The 18,739-nt window shown below is 42.0% G+C and overlaps 1 protein-coding gene across 3 annotated transcripts in view; it reads left to right on the top strand.

Moving 5' to 3' along the window:
* Positions 1-18,739, top strand: part of SEMA4G (semaphorin 4G) — a 698,845-nt gene that overhangs the window by 204,368 nt on the left and 475,738 nt on the right. For all 3 annotated transcript variants that reach the window (XM_086922681.1, XM_086922680.1, XM_086922682.1), the window contains exon 2: positions 7,948-8,198. In XM_086922681.1, coding sequence (XP_086778807.1) covers positions 8,072-8,198 — 127 coding nt within the window. In that variant the 5' untranslated portion in view covers positions 7,948-8,071. The remainder of the gene's footprint in view (positions 1-7,947; positions 8,199-18,739) is intronic.

Here is an 18,739-nt window from a genome sequence, read left to right as displayed (position 1 = left end):
GTATTTATAGTAGGGCAAACATATAAGCTGAGCCAAATGTATCTAATTTGTTCTGCAGGTCATGCTTTTCCATTTCCAATTAAAATGAGTTTGAGGTTGATTCAAGGGCAGCAGCTGTGTGACATCCTCAAGCATTACCATGGCAGCCTCTGGTGGTTGGCCTGCACCCATAAAACATTGCGATGCATTTTACAAAGACTGAGTGCTCCCATGCTTTGTATGAATGCCTTAGAGAGTCACAACATACTGTGCCCATAATGCAGTGTGATGTTGGATCACTGACATAATATTGATTACACTAATATAGAATTACAAAAATATCGAGGATAAAATATCAAATACACAAATATCGAATTCCTATCTACAAACAGGTAAGTACAAAAATATTGAATCAAAAATATTGTTTAAAAAAATATAGTCAAAATATCGATTTTTTTTAAATGTCTTAAAAATAATTTAAAATTAATGAAATATTAACAATAATTAACTTAAAAATACTTAACCTTAAAATTATTAAATTAATTTAAGTTCTAAAAAAAAACATGCAATTTTATTTTTTAAACCATATATATATATGAACATAATATTAATACAAAATATACAATATTTTTACTGTAGGATAGCGGGAGGGTAAAATTTACTATTCTCACTCCAGTGAGTGCAAAAGTAGGGAAAGCGTTGGATAGCGTAGGGGTAAAAATTACTATTCCCACTCCAGAGAGTGCAACAGTAGGGAAAGCGTTGGATAGCGTAGAGGTAAAAATTACTATTCCCACTCCAGAGAGTGCAACAGTAGGGAAAGTGTTGGATATCGGGAGGGTAATAATTACTATTCCCACTCCAGCGAGTGCAACAGAAGGGAAAGCGTTGGATAGCGTAGGGGTAAGAATTACTATTCCCACTCCAGAGAGTGCAACAGTAGAGAAAGCGTTGGATAGCGTAGGGGTAAAAATTACTATTCCCACTCCAGAGAGTTTAACAGTAGGGAAAGTATTGGATAGCATAGGGGTTAAAATTACTATTCCGACTCCAGAAGTGCAACAGTAGAGCAAGCGTTGATTAGCGTAGGGTTAAAATTACTATTCCCACTCCAGAGAGTGCAAGAGTAGGGAAAGCGTTGGATAGCGTAGGGGTTAGAATTACTATTCCCACTCCAGAGAGTGCGACAGTAGAGAAAGAGTTGGATAGTGTAGGGTTAAAATTACTATTCCCACTCCAGAGAGTGCAACAGTAGGGAAAGCGTTGGATAGCGGGAGGGTAAAATTTACTATTACCACTCCAGTGAGTGCAACAGTAGGGAAAGTAAATATTTATTATATTAATAAAAATTAAATATCAATACCAATAAAAAATTACTAATTTGATATAATAATCAATTAAAAATACAAATAAATATTAATTATTAAAATGTATTGCCTATTAATACAAATTAATTACCAATTAACAATTAATTAATTAGCAATTAAAAAATGATTAACAATTAATTCAAAATAAATACCAATAAATAAATTAAAATATTTAATTAATTACAATTAAATAACTTCACACCCTATTCCCCTATAAACCCATAACGCGCTACAGAATTACATTTTGTAAAAATTAAATAACATAAAATTCTTTACTTAAAATAAATTATAATAAAAATATGCACTTTTCACACATATACTAACATACAAAACACTTTAAAAAAATCAATATTATTAAAAATTCGATATATTTTAATACCTATATTATATACTAGCAGCCCGTCCCGACGTTGTCCGGGTATGAATTGCTGCCGGCCAGTAGTATATTGTTTTGTAGGATTTCGTTTTGATAGCATTTCTTATCTGTGAAAGGCCTGTGAAACGCTCCGATTCACAGTGCACTGCTGATGCACTTAAGAGTGCGTGTTCAGTAGTGTGTGAACTCGAGTTTCCCTACTTTATTTTTCCTTGCAGTATTATATAGCGCGAACTCGACAACATGGCATGAGCACAATTTACATTACAGAAGAACACATTCATTTGTGGTAGGCACGGGGAGACAAAGCGATTTGCCTGGAATCACTGGATGTTGAGCTGATGCCGAGATTCGAACGTAGCTCCCCAGCTCTAAAGTTCGCAATTCTAGAACTTGTGGCGGGAGGTGTGTCTAAAAGTGTATGTCGGTGCTGGCCATCAATGAGAGAGACCTGTGCATTTTTCAAATGGGTGGTGAAAAAATATGAGTATGTTGCTGGAGATGTGGGCCGCCGTGCCACCAATGTACTTACCGGGAGAGGGTAAACACCCATTATTCCGCAACTTTCTTTCCGCATACCATCACTCCGCATACTTTCATTACGAAAGTACCATGACTCCGCAATGCCATTATAACGCATGGCATTACATTTTATATGCTTTTACCATGCATACATTTACAACGAAATTTGTTGTAAATGCATGAATGGTAAAAGCATGTTTTAAAAAAAATTTTGGGATGAGGTAAGTATGGGTATAGGGGTATATGTTTTGGCGTACAGAGGTATATGTTTTGGGGTGTTTGGGTATTTTAAGGGAGATATAGTTTTGGGTTATGGGGTACATGGGTAGTTTTAGGGATAGGTATGGGTTTTGGGGTACAGGGGAATTTTAAGGGTTCAGGGCTAGGTTTGGGTTTTGGGGTATAGGGGTATTTTTAGGGTTCAGGGGTAGGTTTGGGTTTTGGGGTACAGGGGTATTTTAAGGGTTTAGGGCTAGGTTTGGGTTTTGGGGTACAGAGGCATTTTTAGGGTTCAGGGCTAGGTTTGGGTTTTGGGGTACAGGGGTATTTTTAGGGTTCAGGGCTAGGTTTGGGTTTTGGGGTATAGGGGTATTTTTAGGGTTCAGGGGTAGGTTTGGGTTTTGGGGTACAGGGGTATTTTAAGGGTTCAGGGCTAGGTTTGGGTTTTGGGGTACAGAGGCATTTTTAGGGTTCAGGGCTCGGTTTGGGTTTTGGGGTACAGGGGTATTTTAAGGGTTCAGGGCTAGGTTTGGGTTTTGGGGTATAGGGGTATTTTAAGGGTTCAGGGCTAGGTTTGGGTTTTGGGGTATAGGGGTATTTTTAGGGTTCAGGGGTAGGTTTGGGTTTTGGGGTACAGGGGTATTTTAAGGGTGCAGGGCTAGGTTTGGGTTTTGGGGTACAGAGGTATTTTTAGGGTTCAGGGCTAGGTTTGGGTTTTGGGGTACAGGGGTATTTTAGGGCTCAGGGGTAGTTTTGGGGGTACACGGTTATTTTTAGGGTTCAGGGCTAAGTTTGGGTTTTGGGGTACAGGGGTATTTTTAGGGTTCAGGGGTAGGTTTGGGTTTTGGGCTACAGGGGTATTTTAAGGGTTCAGGGCTAGGTTTGGGTTTTGGGGTACAGGGGTATTTTAGGGTTCAGGGGTAGGTTTGGGTTTTGGGGTACAGTGGTATTTTTAGGGTTCAGGGCTAGGTTTGGGTTTTGGGGTACAGAGGTATTTTTAGGGTTCAGGGGTAGGTTTGGGTTTTGAGGTACAGGGGTATTATAGGGTTCAGGGCTAGGTTTGGATTTTGCGGTACAGGGGTATTTTTAGGGTTTAGGGATAGGTTTGGGTTTTGGGGTACAGGGTATATTTATAGGGTTAAGATGGGTTAGTGTTTAGGGTGTTGGGGTATTTTAAGGAGTAAGGGTGGGTTATGATTATGGGGTGCAGGGGTATTTAAAGATGCAGGGTGGGATTAGCACACAATATGGGACATGGCATGAAGGGTGGAACGTACCACACGCCCCCAGCGTTCGTCACGCCGCCAGCACTCGCCCACAGCACAACGCAGACACGCCCACAAGGGACTACTTTGCTGGCACGGTTCTTTTACCTTTTAAATGTATATTTTGGGCGTCTGCATAGCCTATGTCCTTCTGCTGCAACTGCCCTTTCCAACGCTGTATTGGGTCTTATGATTGGTGCTGTGGTTCCTGAGATTACCGGCCTCAAAGGTTTGGGCTCTCTCTTTATTATATTAGTATAGACTTCGATATTTTGACTTTCTATATTTATAAAAATTGATATTAAATTACTTACCTTAAATTCGATATTTTTGTTGACTATATTCTGTCCATTCGATATTTTGTCCATTCTATATTTTTACTTCGATATTAATGTTAGTCTGTATTTTGTATTCGATATTTTGTGTAGTTACCGTGATGTCCTCCTCAAAAGACACATGCTCTCATGCTTTGTCTGAATGCATTAGAGGGCCTTGGGATACTTCACCCATAATGCATCATGGTGTTCGCCACAAAGGCCGCATGCTCACAAAATAGTATGAATGCCTAACAGGGTAGAGCGATGGTGCACCAATAATACAGGGTGATGCCCTTGACAATAAACTTGTGTCTCTATGTATTGGCATAAAGCAGGCCTCTACAGCCCTGCAGTGCAGGGGTACCCCAACTCTTCAAAGGACCACCCAACCCATCAAGGGGCACCCTTTCAGCCCATTGCCAATGAACTGTGCTACGCGAACAAATGATGGACGGATTGCTGAATAAATCATACATTCACCCCCAGTCAAGAGATCTAGGTGAAACCCATCGTTCTTTTGCTCACCGTGCCACAGCAGTTTAGACCCAGCCACATGCAAATCCGACTTGACCCTGTGCCTCATGGGAACAGTCCAGACAGATCTGCCAAGCCATGTCCTCCCTGGACCGGAAACAAGCATCCTGGGACCAGTTTCCGAGTATTACCTTACCCAGCCATATGCAAATCAGTCTTGACCCTGTGCCTCATAGGAACAGTCCAGACCGAACTGCCAAGCCAGGTTTCCCCTGGACGGGAAACAAGCATCCTGGGACCAGTTTTTGGGTATTACCCTTCATCAGCCAGGCTAGCTTGAATCCAGTGGCACAGTGAGCAAGGGACCCAAGTCTGGGCATACCCATTCCACTTAGGGCAAAAAGTGTTATGAAACATGGCCAGTGAACAGCTGTGAGATATGGGAGACGCGGGGGCCCTCCCTCACTTTCTGTATTGGGCGTCATCATTTTGTTTTACCCCACTGATTGTATGAACACCATATAGAGCTGGGGAGACTATGAACTGTTACGTTAGAATGATGACATCCTGTAAATCCTAAATGTGACAGCAAGAAAAAGACATGGAACTGTCAACTGGATTTCAAATGTGGAAAGTAAATCCATGTTTAATAATTCTGGGTGTATGCTAGAGTAGTGGTTCTTAACATTTTGACTTCTGTGAACTCCCACTGAATCATTGCCTGAATCGGGGCACCCTCACTGGGTCATTATTGGAAGCTGCGAATCCCGCGGCCTCAGAAATTTCTAGAAATTGAACCTCAAAACAATACACAAAAATGCAAAACCACATATACACTAACCAAATGCTTAAACATTGAAATATTTTCATTAAATCACACTCAAATATCGAAAAACGTATTACATTTTCAGTGCTGCTTCTTTAATTGTATACACTTGATTACTTTTAGTGTATTAACATTATATAGTTTTGTAAAACAGCCAAAGAAGGCCTTGCGGATTCCCAGGGGACCTCCACTGAAAGTTAAGAACAAATGTGCCAGAGGATGCATCACAACCTGGGTCCACATATTGCAGCCAGTGCCAAGTTACATTTTATAGGCTCATCAGTTTTTGCTGCTGGCTTTGGTGGATCAGAGATCTGCCTGTGCCGGGTGGGCGGCACTTTACATTTTTGTGGTGACATTTTGATAGATCCCGTGGGGATAGCTTGGTGGTTTGGGATTGAATGAAGGTGTTAATAATCTGATTGTTGGCGTTTCCATGTTCCTAAGGACAGAATAGAGACTGAGGTGATTGTACCAATTTTTCTATTCAATATTCAGCATAATTGGAGAAAGGAAAGGGATGTTGTGGTGTTTGGGTGGTTAGTTGGTGTTTGCAATTGGAGCAGGGTGGTAGAGCTTATCCATGTTGTGTGTCAGGCTTAGACTGAAGTGGAACAATGCTCTATAACGGCTCTCTGGCTATACAATATGCTGCCTATTCGATACCACATTATCCAGAACAGCAGGTCTTCTCCATACAATTTTTTCTCTGGTTGAAAATGTTTGCCAGTTCTTCAGCTTCCTCCCAGAAAGACTGCCTCCCCTGGGGAATGCATCCGGTGCATAGTTTGCTGATTGTCCACCATTCCTTAACCCCACGTGAAACATTATTTCCACTCATCCTTTCCCAACGTTTTTCTTCCTTTTATCTGTTCAGTGACTTATGGGATTTATAAGGAAGACAATCAAAATTCAGCAATAAAAGAAGAAATCAAAAATGAAGAACTTGAAAGCGTCTATGTTATATATGGGTAAAAGCTAAAGAACTGTATAAAATAGAAAAAGTGCACACTTCTATGTATGTACTGCGTTAAGGGGATAAGGACAAGTGTTTTACAAGCACTACCCCATGCCACACCTTGGCCAGTGCTTAATTTGAGCCAGTGGTTGCCGGTAGGTACTACAGGCACTCATTCTTAGGGAAATGCAATTATTTTTCCTTGTCAGACATTGACCAAGAGCGAGAGAGGGAAAAAACACAAAGGGACAAAAAAGGAGGAAGAGAAAGACAGAAAAACCGCAACAAAGAGAGAAAGCAGAGACCTGCAAGGCGAGATAAAGGGGCAGAGAGTGTCTGTAGAGGATTAAAAAGGCATGAAATGAATTCAAGGCAACAATGATTAGCACTGGCTGTAGACTTCTGAGCAGAGCTTTGTGCACTGGCACTTACAGCCAGATTCATCAAAGAGCCGTTTTGCGAGTCCTTAACAGCGATTATTAAGTAATCGCTATTAAGGACTCGCAAAACGGGATTCATGTAGGAATCGCTAAATAAATTGCGATTCCTACACATTCCTTATTTGCGATTAGCAAATAGCTAATCGCAAATAAGGAATAACTCCCCATTCATTCCTATGGGCCTAAGAATCAGAATCTGGCCATTTGCGAGCGCAATTTCTTTTCATGAATTTAGCTGTTATTCTTTTAAAAATTAAGCACTCCCATGCTACAAAAATCGAAAGGGGTAAAAAAAACCTATGGCAGAGTACCTTCATTTGGGAGAGAATTGAAGGGGTGGAAAAAAGTTACTGTGTGAAAATGTTGGATTGACTGGTGGGAACTCCTAATGATGGAAAGAGGAAATGTTGAAAACAAGTGATAACACACCTTCGCATAGAAGAATACTTGGAATACTGATATTTTAATATCTTAGCGTTTATAAAATGTATGATTTCTTTTTATTTTTAATTCTGTGTTTTAACAGTTACTATTATAGCTGATGTAGTTTGAAAAGGGTCTCAATGCTCCATCATTAGAGCTTCAGTCTTTAGTGTATACAGATGTGTTTACATATTTTTTTAGATAATGTCATTCATTCATTATCATAAAGGCTAAAGGGCACTAAAAAGAACGGAGAGTGTGGTTATGAAATGATGTGCCCAAATGTCACACAATATTATGCGCCATTAACGCCTATTATGCACAATTATTTCATTTATAGAATTCACGTTAACAAGTTGGATAAAAACCTGCAGGGAATCTATGCTTGCATGCTTATCCAGCTGGTGTATGCACTAAGGCATGTCGACTCCAACAATAAGCTCGAGGTAGAATTCAAATGAGTGCTCTTGTTAACACGCCCAGGTCTATTTTCCTCTTTTAATGAATTGTATTTAGCGATGCAAATGAAATTACGAACAAAGACTTTTTGGCAGAGCAACCTACAATTTACATATTGCCGGGGCTGGCTGTTGCTGAAAGAATATGTAACAACACAACCATTTTCTCTCTGGCTGTTTCAGCAGGGGTATTCTCTTTGGTTTTTGAGTGATTTTCTATTGTTTTGCTTGCTGGGATTTTATTCGAGCAGCGAAATTGGATAACATGTTTTCCTGCAATCCGTGATTTATAAAATTCTCTTCTGTTTGGTTCTCTTTCTTAGGATGATGGTGGGTGCTTGATGTGAGAGACGCAGTGGACGGTGGCCATCTTAAGTGAAGTCGCGACTTGACTGGACCACTGAGGGTTTTTCATCAAGTGGTGGTGGACCACTTTCTTGATCCGAAATGGACATGAGGATGTGCCTGCTTCATTTTCTTTTGGTGCTGTGTACAGTTTTGACAACAGCATATTCCTCAAAAAGACCAGTTGCAGATTTGGATGCAACACCTAGAGTAACCGTGGCTTATGAGGGTAAGTGGAATCGTGGTTCATTATGATGTCTTTGTTGTTCTTCGAGGAGACCTTTTCCAGGGGCTCTTTAGAAGCATCTTTCAGGTCTCTCTTCCACATTTCAAGTACTGGGAGTGTAATTAATATCACAGGGGCAGAGGAGTACAGCAATCTTACAAACTGAATTGCAGTATGGAGGAAGTGGTGCCCCCTGAGTTTATTTCTTATCTCTAGGGCAATGTTTAGTTTCGATTGTTAATATATACAAACATACCTTCTAAAATAACACAAGCTGTCCAGCTGCAATATACCTAGTGTGAACTTACAGTGGGCTTACATCCTGCCACTGCTTTCTGGTGGTTGACCTAATTGTCTCTCTCATTTTCTTGCATTCGGTTCAATGGGCTCCCTTCGACTGCTTGTGTTTCTTAGCCTCCTTGAGCATATCCTTTATGCGATCCTTTTGACTGGCTGACTTGTATCATTCCCTTTCTTAAATGTATGGAACTACTTTTTTCTTTTTCACTCAACACTCCTTGTGAAGGCATGTGTTTTCTTCCTCTCTCCCTCCCTTGCTGTTTCTCTTCCTTAAATAGCCACCCCTTTGTTCTGTGTTGCTGCACATCCCTCCCAGCTAACCTGTAAAAGCAAAGCAATAGTGATATTTTTGCTGGGAAATGGCTGAAGAGCATAATTTCAGGGTTGGATTTGTTTTATCTCTTGCATTCCACAATTTGCAGACACATGCACTGGAAGAAGAGACGCGATGCGCCCACTTAGGGGCTGTCTGAGGCAGAAGGTGTACTTAGCATGACAGTTCTCCTAGAGGCCTGTGAATATTTTCCTTGGGCTTTAAAGATGACCCAATGGCTCAACTTGTGTAAAGTTAATTAGACCTTGACAAGCATTTCCATTTACATTCTGACACGTCCTTAACATTTTTTTTAATTCAGTTAAGTTTCCTAACTGAAAACTATTTGAAATATAAAACATGCCAGTCATAAAGATTAAAAATATTAAATTCAATTTACAGTTTTGAGATACTGTAAGATATGTGTTAGCTTTTCTTCAAGTATTTTGAAATGTTTGCTTGCCAATGCTTGTTTAAACAATCATCCTGAGAAGATTTTGAATGGAAAGCATTTTACTGCTTACATTTGCAAGTTGGGACTGAACATAGTTGTTTTAGCCATGTTGATATCTTTCAGTTGTAAAATAAAGTTATTCTTTTTGGAAACCAAGTGCTCTTTATCAGAACCTCAATTAATGAGAAAAAGTACCACAAAGGCCTACTTTAGATCAGACTGCAACCACAATAGAGCGGGCCCTTGCTGTGTAGCATGGCTGATTTGCTATAACAAGGGCGATGCACAAAAATCTAGGAGAATTTGAGTTATTGTTGTGTAAAAGTAGTAGGGCTCACTGGACATCAAGCATATGCCAGTAATGAAACTGCATTAACCTACCTTATGGTCAATGTTTGGAGTTTAACCAAGGCAATTAGTTAATGAAAGCTAAGTTGGAAGAAGACCTACCCTAACTATTTTGGCATGCTAAAACGTACTCTGTGTTCATATGTTGATAAGGGTCAGACAGGTTGCCAATGGCGTGGTCAAGTGATCATCATATTCATTGTATTTATTCTCTGAAATTGACACACATAATATCTATATTATGAAGGGCACACACGAGAATTCCTGTCAAAACAGTGAAAGGGCGAATGCCCTAGGTACAATTCTGTTCCATCTAACTAGCGACTTTGGTGAGACAGAGCATGAAAAATCACCCTTAGCTCTTTGGGATGCCAAAGAAAAGAAGCCAAGTCTACACACCATCTGCCTATTTTTGCAAATTCAAATAATGCACCATGACTGGAAGGCACGCATTGTGCCACAGAGAGCTCAAAACATGATGGGTTGCTAATAAGGAAGTCTTCTGTTTTGTTAAGATGAATGTGATTTATTTTTTCACAACTGGATAAAATGTTTCTCTTATTGTGTCCAATGAGCGAACAGTGATTCCAAACCTATTTTCCCCAGACTCAATTTTTCTATAGTTGGTAGATGTGAGATGAGCAGGATCTCCTTTGTGGTCTTTATTCATTTCTTTAGCTCCTAAAAGTTCTGAAAGCCACTTTCAAATTTCTTTAGTGCAAGGATTGTCACTTTCTGCAACTTTACCCCATAATTATTTTAAAGTTCAAGTGCCACGCACTATCGCAGGCCTCGGCAGCCCTCACCGAGCAGGTGGTGGAGGTGCAGCAGCCTGGGGAGAAAGGGTGGCAGTGGGGGAGGTTAAATAATGTTTTTTTTTTTTACTTACCTGCTTGCCACATCCTCCTTACCGCTCTTCCTGGTTGCGTCTCTCCTCCTCCGGCCGGCAGGAACAGTAAGCAGCTTGGAAGCACCCAGGCTCCCCCGAGCCAATCACAATGCTGCAATGCAGCATTGTGATTGGTCTGAGCGCCGTGGCTTGCCATTCAGACGGGGCATGGGGGCCTGGGCATGATCTCTACCCAGGCTGTAATGCAGCCTGGATGGAGAAGAGGGAAAGTGCACATGGCTGTTATGGTCGGCCCGAGAGGTCCGGCCAAACAGTCCTTGTGCACTTGGGAGTGGGGGCAAACCACTCCACCAGCTCCTTCTCCATCAGCCCTGCCCCACCTCTCAAAGCTGCTGTGCACCAAAAAGGAAAAAATAAAATGATAAAAAACGGAATTATATATTTTTTTCCTTATACTGCTGAAAAAAAACAGTGGGGCGATGCTCCTCCGCCTTAGCGGAAGAGCCCCGACTGATCGCAGGATGGACCCACACAGGATATGTCGTGCTTTCAAACTGATTTTAAAATAAATGGGTCGCAACCTCCCTTTTTAAAATAAAAGCTATGTAGCTTTCTAAAATAAAAGCTATAAAAACATATTTTAGAGTGACATAGATTTTTTGTGTGAAATCAGTTGTTCCTCATTTACGTGAAACATTACGAATAAGAACAATGTTTTTTTAAACTATTGTTAGAATACCAAACATTATATCTGATACGTTGCTTAAATGTAATTTGGTGGAACAAAAAAGGCGAGCTTCTCAGGAAGTCACATGGAAATGGTCTTACATGTAGGGCTCATAACCAGAAAGTCATTTCATGTAATTCAGGAGTTCTGCTGATAATAAATGCGAGGCTGAAGGTTGAGTGTTTTATAAAAGTCACCTAGACATACACTATTAACACCTTGGCTGCTTGAAGGGTTTCACACAGTCCTTTCGCAGGCGGAGAAAGGAGGAACAGGTGGACGAAGGAAAACCGTGACTCCGGAGAGCGAGGCGGAGGCGAGCAGAGGAGCCGAGGCAAGGAGCCGAGGAGCCGAGGAGAGGAGAGGTGGGGGGAGGAGGACGCCATCTCACTCACCTTCGCTTCCAGCGTCCAGCCATTAGCCTCCCGACTCCTGCTGCCTGCCCACGTGTATTCGGCGGCGGCAGCGGGGGAAGCGCAGTGTTCCTGCAGCCTGCAGCCTGCAGCCTCAGCCACAGGCTCCGAAAAGAAAACAGCGGCAGGCGGAGGGCGACAGGCAAGCCCTCCGGCAGCAGCCCGAGCTGCCTCGCACAGTACAGCAGCGAGCCGCAGGCACACCGCAAGCGTCACACAGCGGGGGTCCATAGCGGTAGAAGCCGCGAAAAAAGAAAAAAAAAACACCCGCGAAATACCTCTCCCTCCCTTCCTTCTAACCGGGAGCATCCCATAGAGACAAGAGACAAGAGGACTTCACAGGGCTTCACAGGCCATCGTGGTAAGGTCTCCACAGCAGCAGGAGCAACAACAAAACCTTCACACTTGCCAGCACCAGCGCCTTCAATAGCCTTCAACAGCGAGATCTTTATTGAGAGTGCGGTGACAGGAGCAGTGTGAGGAGCCTGTGCAGGAAGAAGAGGCAAGAATAACAGAGCTGCAGCCCTTGTTAGCATCAGCGGGAGTGGCTGGAAGAGACTGCCACATGAGACTCCTTCACACAGTACGGAGTAGAGACAGCAAACACGGTTAGACATCCCAGCAGCCCAGCTCCAGCAGCAGCAATCTCCAGGTAATCTCCCCGCACAAGTCAAGGTAAGGCACGCTGGTCCCCCCAGGGTGTTCACCAGAGGACCAGAGGCCTAGGACCCCCCTGGAAGTAGTAGTTACACGCCACCCACCCAGCGCCCCTGAATCAGAAAATTTGTTGCGTAAGAATACGCAACAGACCGTCATGAGATCAGGAAAAATAAGGGGGGCACCGGGGGGTCAACACCCAAAACCTGAAAAAGGGGGAGATGTAGTAGAGGACTTAATAGAAGACTCAACCGAGTACAAACTAGAATCAGAAAAGGCCACTAAGCCAAGAGAAAGGGAGCAGGAACACCTCTTGGATCTAGACAACAAACAGGATACGGGGGGCAAAACGAATAAGAATCAAACACAAACAAACAACAATACTCAGACCCCCACCGGGGCAACCGGCTCCCCTACCAAAACTATTAAAACAGATATCAAAACCAGCAAACGTGCTCTTATTACTGATTTTTTAAAAGTATGTCGCAGTTTATCCCCAGGGAAGCAAAAGGGGCGCAAGGCAACCAACGAAGCAACGGAGGCAAAGGAGGCTAAAGAAGCCAAGGATTACAAGTACAGGTGGGGCAGCGCAGACAATGAGACACAAAAGTGCGAAGTCAGTAGGTCAACAAACACTGAGGATACAGAGCATAAGTTCCCTAAGTTGCCCAAATCAGAGGATGGAAGTTGTACTAATCCTATCAAGAGCCCCTCACTCGTTCATCATGGCCTCCGTCAACAGGCCATTCAGGCCGTAGTACACAATGAACAGGAATTTAAACCTGAGTCGGAACTTACTCCCAAACAATGGACCTGCCAAGTACAAACAAATCAACTAAGGCAGCAAAACCAACAGCTCCAAATAGTCCAACAAATTACTTGGCAGCCTTATGAAGAGCAGAGCCAGGATGGTAACCAGGATGGTAACCAGACGTTTGAGCAGGACAGTGATGACAGCCTTGATAGCACGCACGCAATGCCAAATAATCCCGCTGACCCACAACTAGATTCACCACCTGTCCAGATCACGGGCCTAATAATCAACGTACAGGACCAATTTGCCATAAGTCCGAAACAACCAAGCAAGCAACTTCAAAGCAAGATAAATGGATCACCTTTTAGATCACCCCACAAAACTGAACCAACCAACCTACTTACTCACCCAAAACTCCAAAAACCACCCTCACCAGGACGATGCGTTAAGAAACAAGAGGAACAATATCCCAAGAAACATCGAGAAAGCCCATCAACAGTACCTTTTTGGGATCAGTTACTTGGCACCATGCAAACAATAGGATCAGCAGCAACTTATCATGCTGACAAGCTGGACACTCAAGTTGAGCTACTAAATGCACTAGCTTTATACGTGCAGGGAATAGATCAAAAACTACACGATTTAAATGCCATGATAACAAAGGTACAACAATCCCGGGATTTCACTTATTACACGTGCCATTGTCACCAAATAATAGACAAGCTTGCAACCGTCCCGACCATAATGTCAGAGTTGTTGGGGGCAGTAAGGGACACTCAATTAAATTCCACAACTTCAACGGAAGGAGAGTTTAAGGAGGCAGACGGATCTAAAAAGGATATCCTAATTCTTAATACTAAACCATTAAAAGAGGGAAATAACCCGCCAGCCATAGAGAAAGACTGGGAACGAACAGAGGTATATCCACAACCAGAAAGCTCAACACCCTCCCCAAATCAAAGCATTTCAATGAAGGAACCAATACAAAGCAAGGAACAAGAAAGCTTTGGAAAACCCCTGTCAAAACGGGAACGCAAACGCTTGAGGAAAGCAAGGAAAAGTAAAAAAAATAAAGTCACCACGCAAGCTTTACTGACACCACCCCAGAAAAGAATTGACGAAAATAACGAAAGTGGCAGTGAGCCAATCAGCACGACGAATCATACAAACTTGGCATTAAAAGAATCCGCAACCACAAGAAATCATGACGGTAAAAATAAAACAAAAAATGGAAATTTGACAACTAACAAAATTTATGACATATTTAAGTCATCGGCTGAGAAGGAAAAGGACAAAGAAAAAAACAAAGAACTTGCAAAATTGGACACAACGCAACCCTCAAAGAACCAAACAATAAAAGAAAAAGAAGCCAAGGAACAGGATAAAATAACAAGTGGGAAAGGTGAAATGCGGACACGAAATCATAATAACGAAACGCAAAATAACCCAGAGCTTCAAAGCACAACAGAGCACATTGAAAAGATACAACAAGATCAAGTCAAACCAGTCCAGCTCGATAATGTACACCAACAAGACCTAACAGAACCATTATCAGGGGTTCCAATCTATAATAATAAAGAACAATCATTCATGGCTCAAAGTCAGATAGAATTGATTCCACACTACAAATCGAGAGGAACCCACGATATACTAAATCGAAGCACAATTCTAAAGCTATTCAAATCCGTACCAGCCCTGAGTCATATAACATCCAGTGACCTGGAAAGAATTGAATTCAAACCTACTATTACTCAAATAGGAGTCGAAAAAACAATAGCCACCTGTATAAACTATTCAGTCGCAGAACAGATTCTGAGGCATAAGGAGAGATTTGCAGAATGGGGAATAGAACTAAAAATGGTGGAACCTCTCCGTTACCCAAGTCCCCTACAACACCATCACTGTACAGAGGGCATGCTAAAGGGCGCAAAAGGCCCAGAGACTTATGATCAAATAAAGGACGATGTTAAATTCACAAGACAAATCACAATTACAATCTCACACCCACATAAAACCCGACAAGAGGTTAATCAACACTGGAGGTCACCAAGTTCACAACTAGGAGCTGCATGAACAAAATCCCAAATAAAATCAAACTCAGTACAGGACATTAATATCTGTTCCTGGAACGTGAACGGCCTAGCATCTAAAATAGGGGAAACTGATTTTGCAGACTTTATTTTAAAGTATGACATACTGCTGCTGCAAGAAACCTGGCAGACAACACATACTCCGATCATAGGCTATAAAGAACATTTAAACCCAGCCAAAAAGGAGTCAGCACACGGAAGAGCCAAGGGTGGCTTATCAATATATACGGCCACAGAAATCCGATGGAAAGAAGAAAACATCGACTTAGACTCGAGCTGGATGCAATGCATTAAATTTGAAGTTAACATCACATGCACTTTAATAATAATGAACATCTACATCCACCCAGCCCACAAGCATAAGGGGAGACACATCCAACAACTGGCCACCGCCATCAAAATCCTAAAAGCATCACAACCACACGCCAAAATAATATTGTCCGGTGACTTTAATATGAACTTGATGCAAGCCCACGAGAAAAACCTTCCAAATGGAATAACAACTAGGAGCAATAACACAACAAGACATGACACACTGGGCAAGAAATGCGCTGCATTGTTAGATAAACATGCACTATACACCTTAAACGGTCGAGGCCCGCAAGATAGCCCTGCAGCTTTTACAAGAGTGACGGCAAAATCAGCAGCAACCATCGACTTCACCTTAGCCGACCCAGATTTATTCTGCAGTATTACAAACTTTCACATAATAGAAAGAGCGGAAAGCGACCACTATCCCCAATCATTCACACTAATTGATTTCAGGGAAAAGTCTTTGCCATCAAATGCGCTGACGCATTTTACTCGACTGTACAATTTAAATCGGCTAACATGGAATGAAAAAAGTGTTGATAAAATCATGGAGTCTTGCATAGATTACCTGACAACTACTGGCGCAAAACCAATGGGGATAGAGACTTGGGAGTCCTTAATTGACAGCTTGCACAGAACGTATATACAGAACTCCAAAAATCAAAAAGCGGCCCGGATCAACGTGTCAGAATGGTACACAAAAGCACTAAGGACAAAAAAACAAAAATTAAATAAAGCATTGAGACAACTGCGTACTCACGGTCAACAACCCCCCCGGGAGGCCCTGACAACAATTAAACAAATGAAACGTGACCTGAAAAAAGAGACTCGAGAAGCCAAACGCAAACACAACGAGCAGCTCTGGACCAAAATGCTCCATGCAAGCCGACAACAAAATTCTAAGCAGTTCTGGGCCCAGATTAATGTCCTATCTAACGGAAAAAATCGGCATTTCAACTCTGATATAACTGAGCATGCATGGCGAGATCACATAGAAAATATATATAATTCACAAACGGCCCTCAGAATAATCACAGAAACCGAAACAGGGAAGGCGGTACAAAAACACCATAGTACCATCAGCGAGATCCCAACAAGAGAGCAGAGGAAGGTAAAGACACCGCAACGAACCTCGCAGGCCCCACATTATATGACCAGCAACTTGTACCAGAAACATCACAGCAACCCACAAGAAAAACATAAAGAAGGAAAATTGCAGCAAAAACATCTGGAAACATCAGGGTCAGACCAATCAGTTGTCGACAGCCAGATCTCACAAAAACAAATAATGTGTATTATAAAAAAGCAGAGATCAGACGGGGCGCCGGGACCCAATGGTCTGTCAAACGCCCTATTTAAAAAAGACTCACAATTTTGGTCCAAACATCTGGCCATACTATTCAACAACATTTTGGAATCCCACACAATCCCCGACTCCTGGCGAGGAAGCATATTGCACCCAATATTCAAATCAGGGGCTCGCGCAAATCCCTCAAATTACAGGCTGATAGCCCTTATAGATGTTGAGGCAAAAATCTACGCATCAAACTTGCTTAAGGACCTAGAAGATTGGGTGGATAACACCAAACTGATCCCCAACACACAGACAGGTTTTCGAGCCGGAATGGGCACTTTAGCAAATATTTCCGCCATCACACTTCTGGCCAGTCAATCCATCACAAATTACAAAGTATTGTATGCATGTTATGTGGACCTCAAGGCGGCCTTCGATAAGGTACCTAGACAAGCCTTGTGGGCAAAAATGGAATCTTGGGGCATACCAACAAATTTATTGAATGCAATCATTGACCTCTATTCGGAAACATGGGTTCAAATAAAAATGGGAGATGGTCGAAGCCTAACAAACAAAATTACTACCATCAACGGCCTAAAACAAGGGTGCGTTTTGGCCCCCTGTTTATTTAATATATACACAGCCGACCTAGACAACTACCTACGTTCAACATTAGGGGATCCTCCTAAACTGGGGAACGTGAGAATAGCAAGTTTACAATATGCAGATGACATAGTGTTGCTCTCCCAAACGCCCCGCGGCCTACAACGACTAATAAATAAATTGGCAGAATACATAGACGTAAACCAACTACAGATAAACTTTAAAAAAACAAAGGTCATGTGTTTTTCCAGTCCAAAGAAAAAAATACCAAAATTCATTTGGAGAATTAACAGCAACAGTCTGGACCGCGAGGAGACATACAAGTATTTGGGACTGACTTTGGATAGTCATCTTAATTACAAGCAACACCAAGAACATCGGAAAACAAAAGCTAAACAATTATTGTTTGCATTTAAAACTTTGCAAAAAAAACTCAGTGACAGTTCCACTACTCACTTATTAAAGGTTGTGGCATCAAAATTTTTACCTGCAATTACATACGGCTCTGAACTATTAAATGCAAAGGATGCAACATCCTTGAATATCGCCCAAACAAGTCTCTTTAAAAAACTGTTTAACATCCCACGCCATATCTCACAAGACCGGATAAGACTTGAATTTGGGCTAAAAAATCAGACCATGGCAAGACAGGGAGCACTGGTCAAATATTATTGGAGAATGCGAGCAGCAGAGGACGACTCCCTGGTACATTGCTGTTGGCTGGAAGTCGAAAAGCAATCAAAACTGACGAACTCGATTCATTCGGTCCTAAAAAAATCAATTGAGGCTTTAAAGTTAGAGGAAGTATGGCAAACAACACCGTCCTACTCAGAGTTTAAACAATTGGTCAACAAAACAGTTAACCAAATGTCCCAAGACCAGGATAAAGCCACGCTGTCCAAGAAAACAAACGCATGGACGGTGCTCCCGACATATAAAAAGCTAAAGCCCCAACCATACCTTCTGGAACACTTCGCAAACCGAATGAAACAGCAATTAATTCTACTGAGATTGGGAGTGTACCCTACCAAAGATTTAACTCCTAAATGGAAACGCACCTGGCCCTCAATGGATTGTCGCCTTTGCGGACATGGTGATGAATCAGTGCTCCACCTACTCTGTATTTGCCCGGCACTATTATCCGAACGGAAAAAACTGCTGCGGCCGTTGCTGAAAAAAGAGCAGATAAGGACATGCAGATCTGCAGTAATAAAATGTTTAGGAGGGTCAACAGTGCAACTGGCATGTAAATCACTAAAGTTTTTAAGACTCGCTGCAAAAGCGCTAGAAAGGAAAGATATAGAACTTGATTCAGAAAATGGTCAGACAATCACTCTAAAGCAAACATAAGCAAAAGAATCAGACTCCTCAAGCCAGATCAACTCCATAAGACTAATAGGCATTAACCGTACTATCTTCCTTTACTTAT

This window comes from Lissotriton vulgaris, chromosome 5 (genome assembly GCF_964263255.1).
Source record: "Lissotriton vulgaris chromosome 5, aLisVul1.2, whole genome shotgun sequence".
In the NCBI taxonomy this organism is placed as follows: domain Eukaryota; kingdom Metazoa; phylum Chordata; class Amphibia; order Caudata; family Salamandridae; genus Lissotriton; species Lissotriton vulgaris.
Note: the sequence above shows the minus strand (reverse complement) of the source record. Positions and strands in the feature narration are given on the sequence as shown.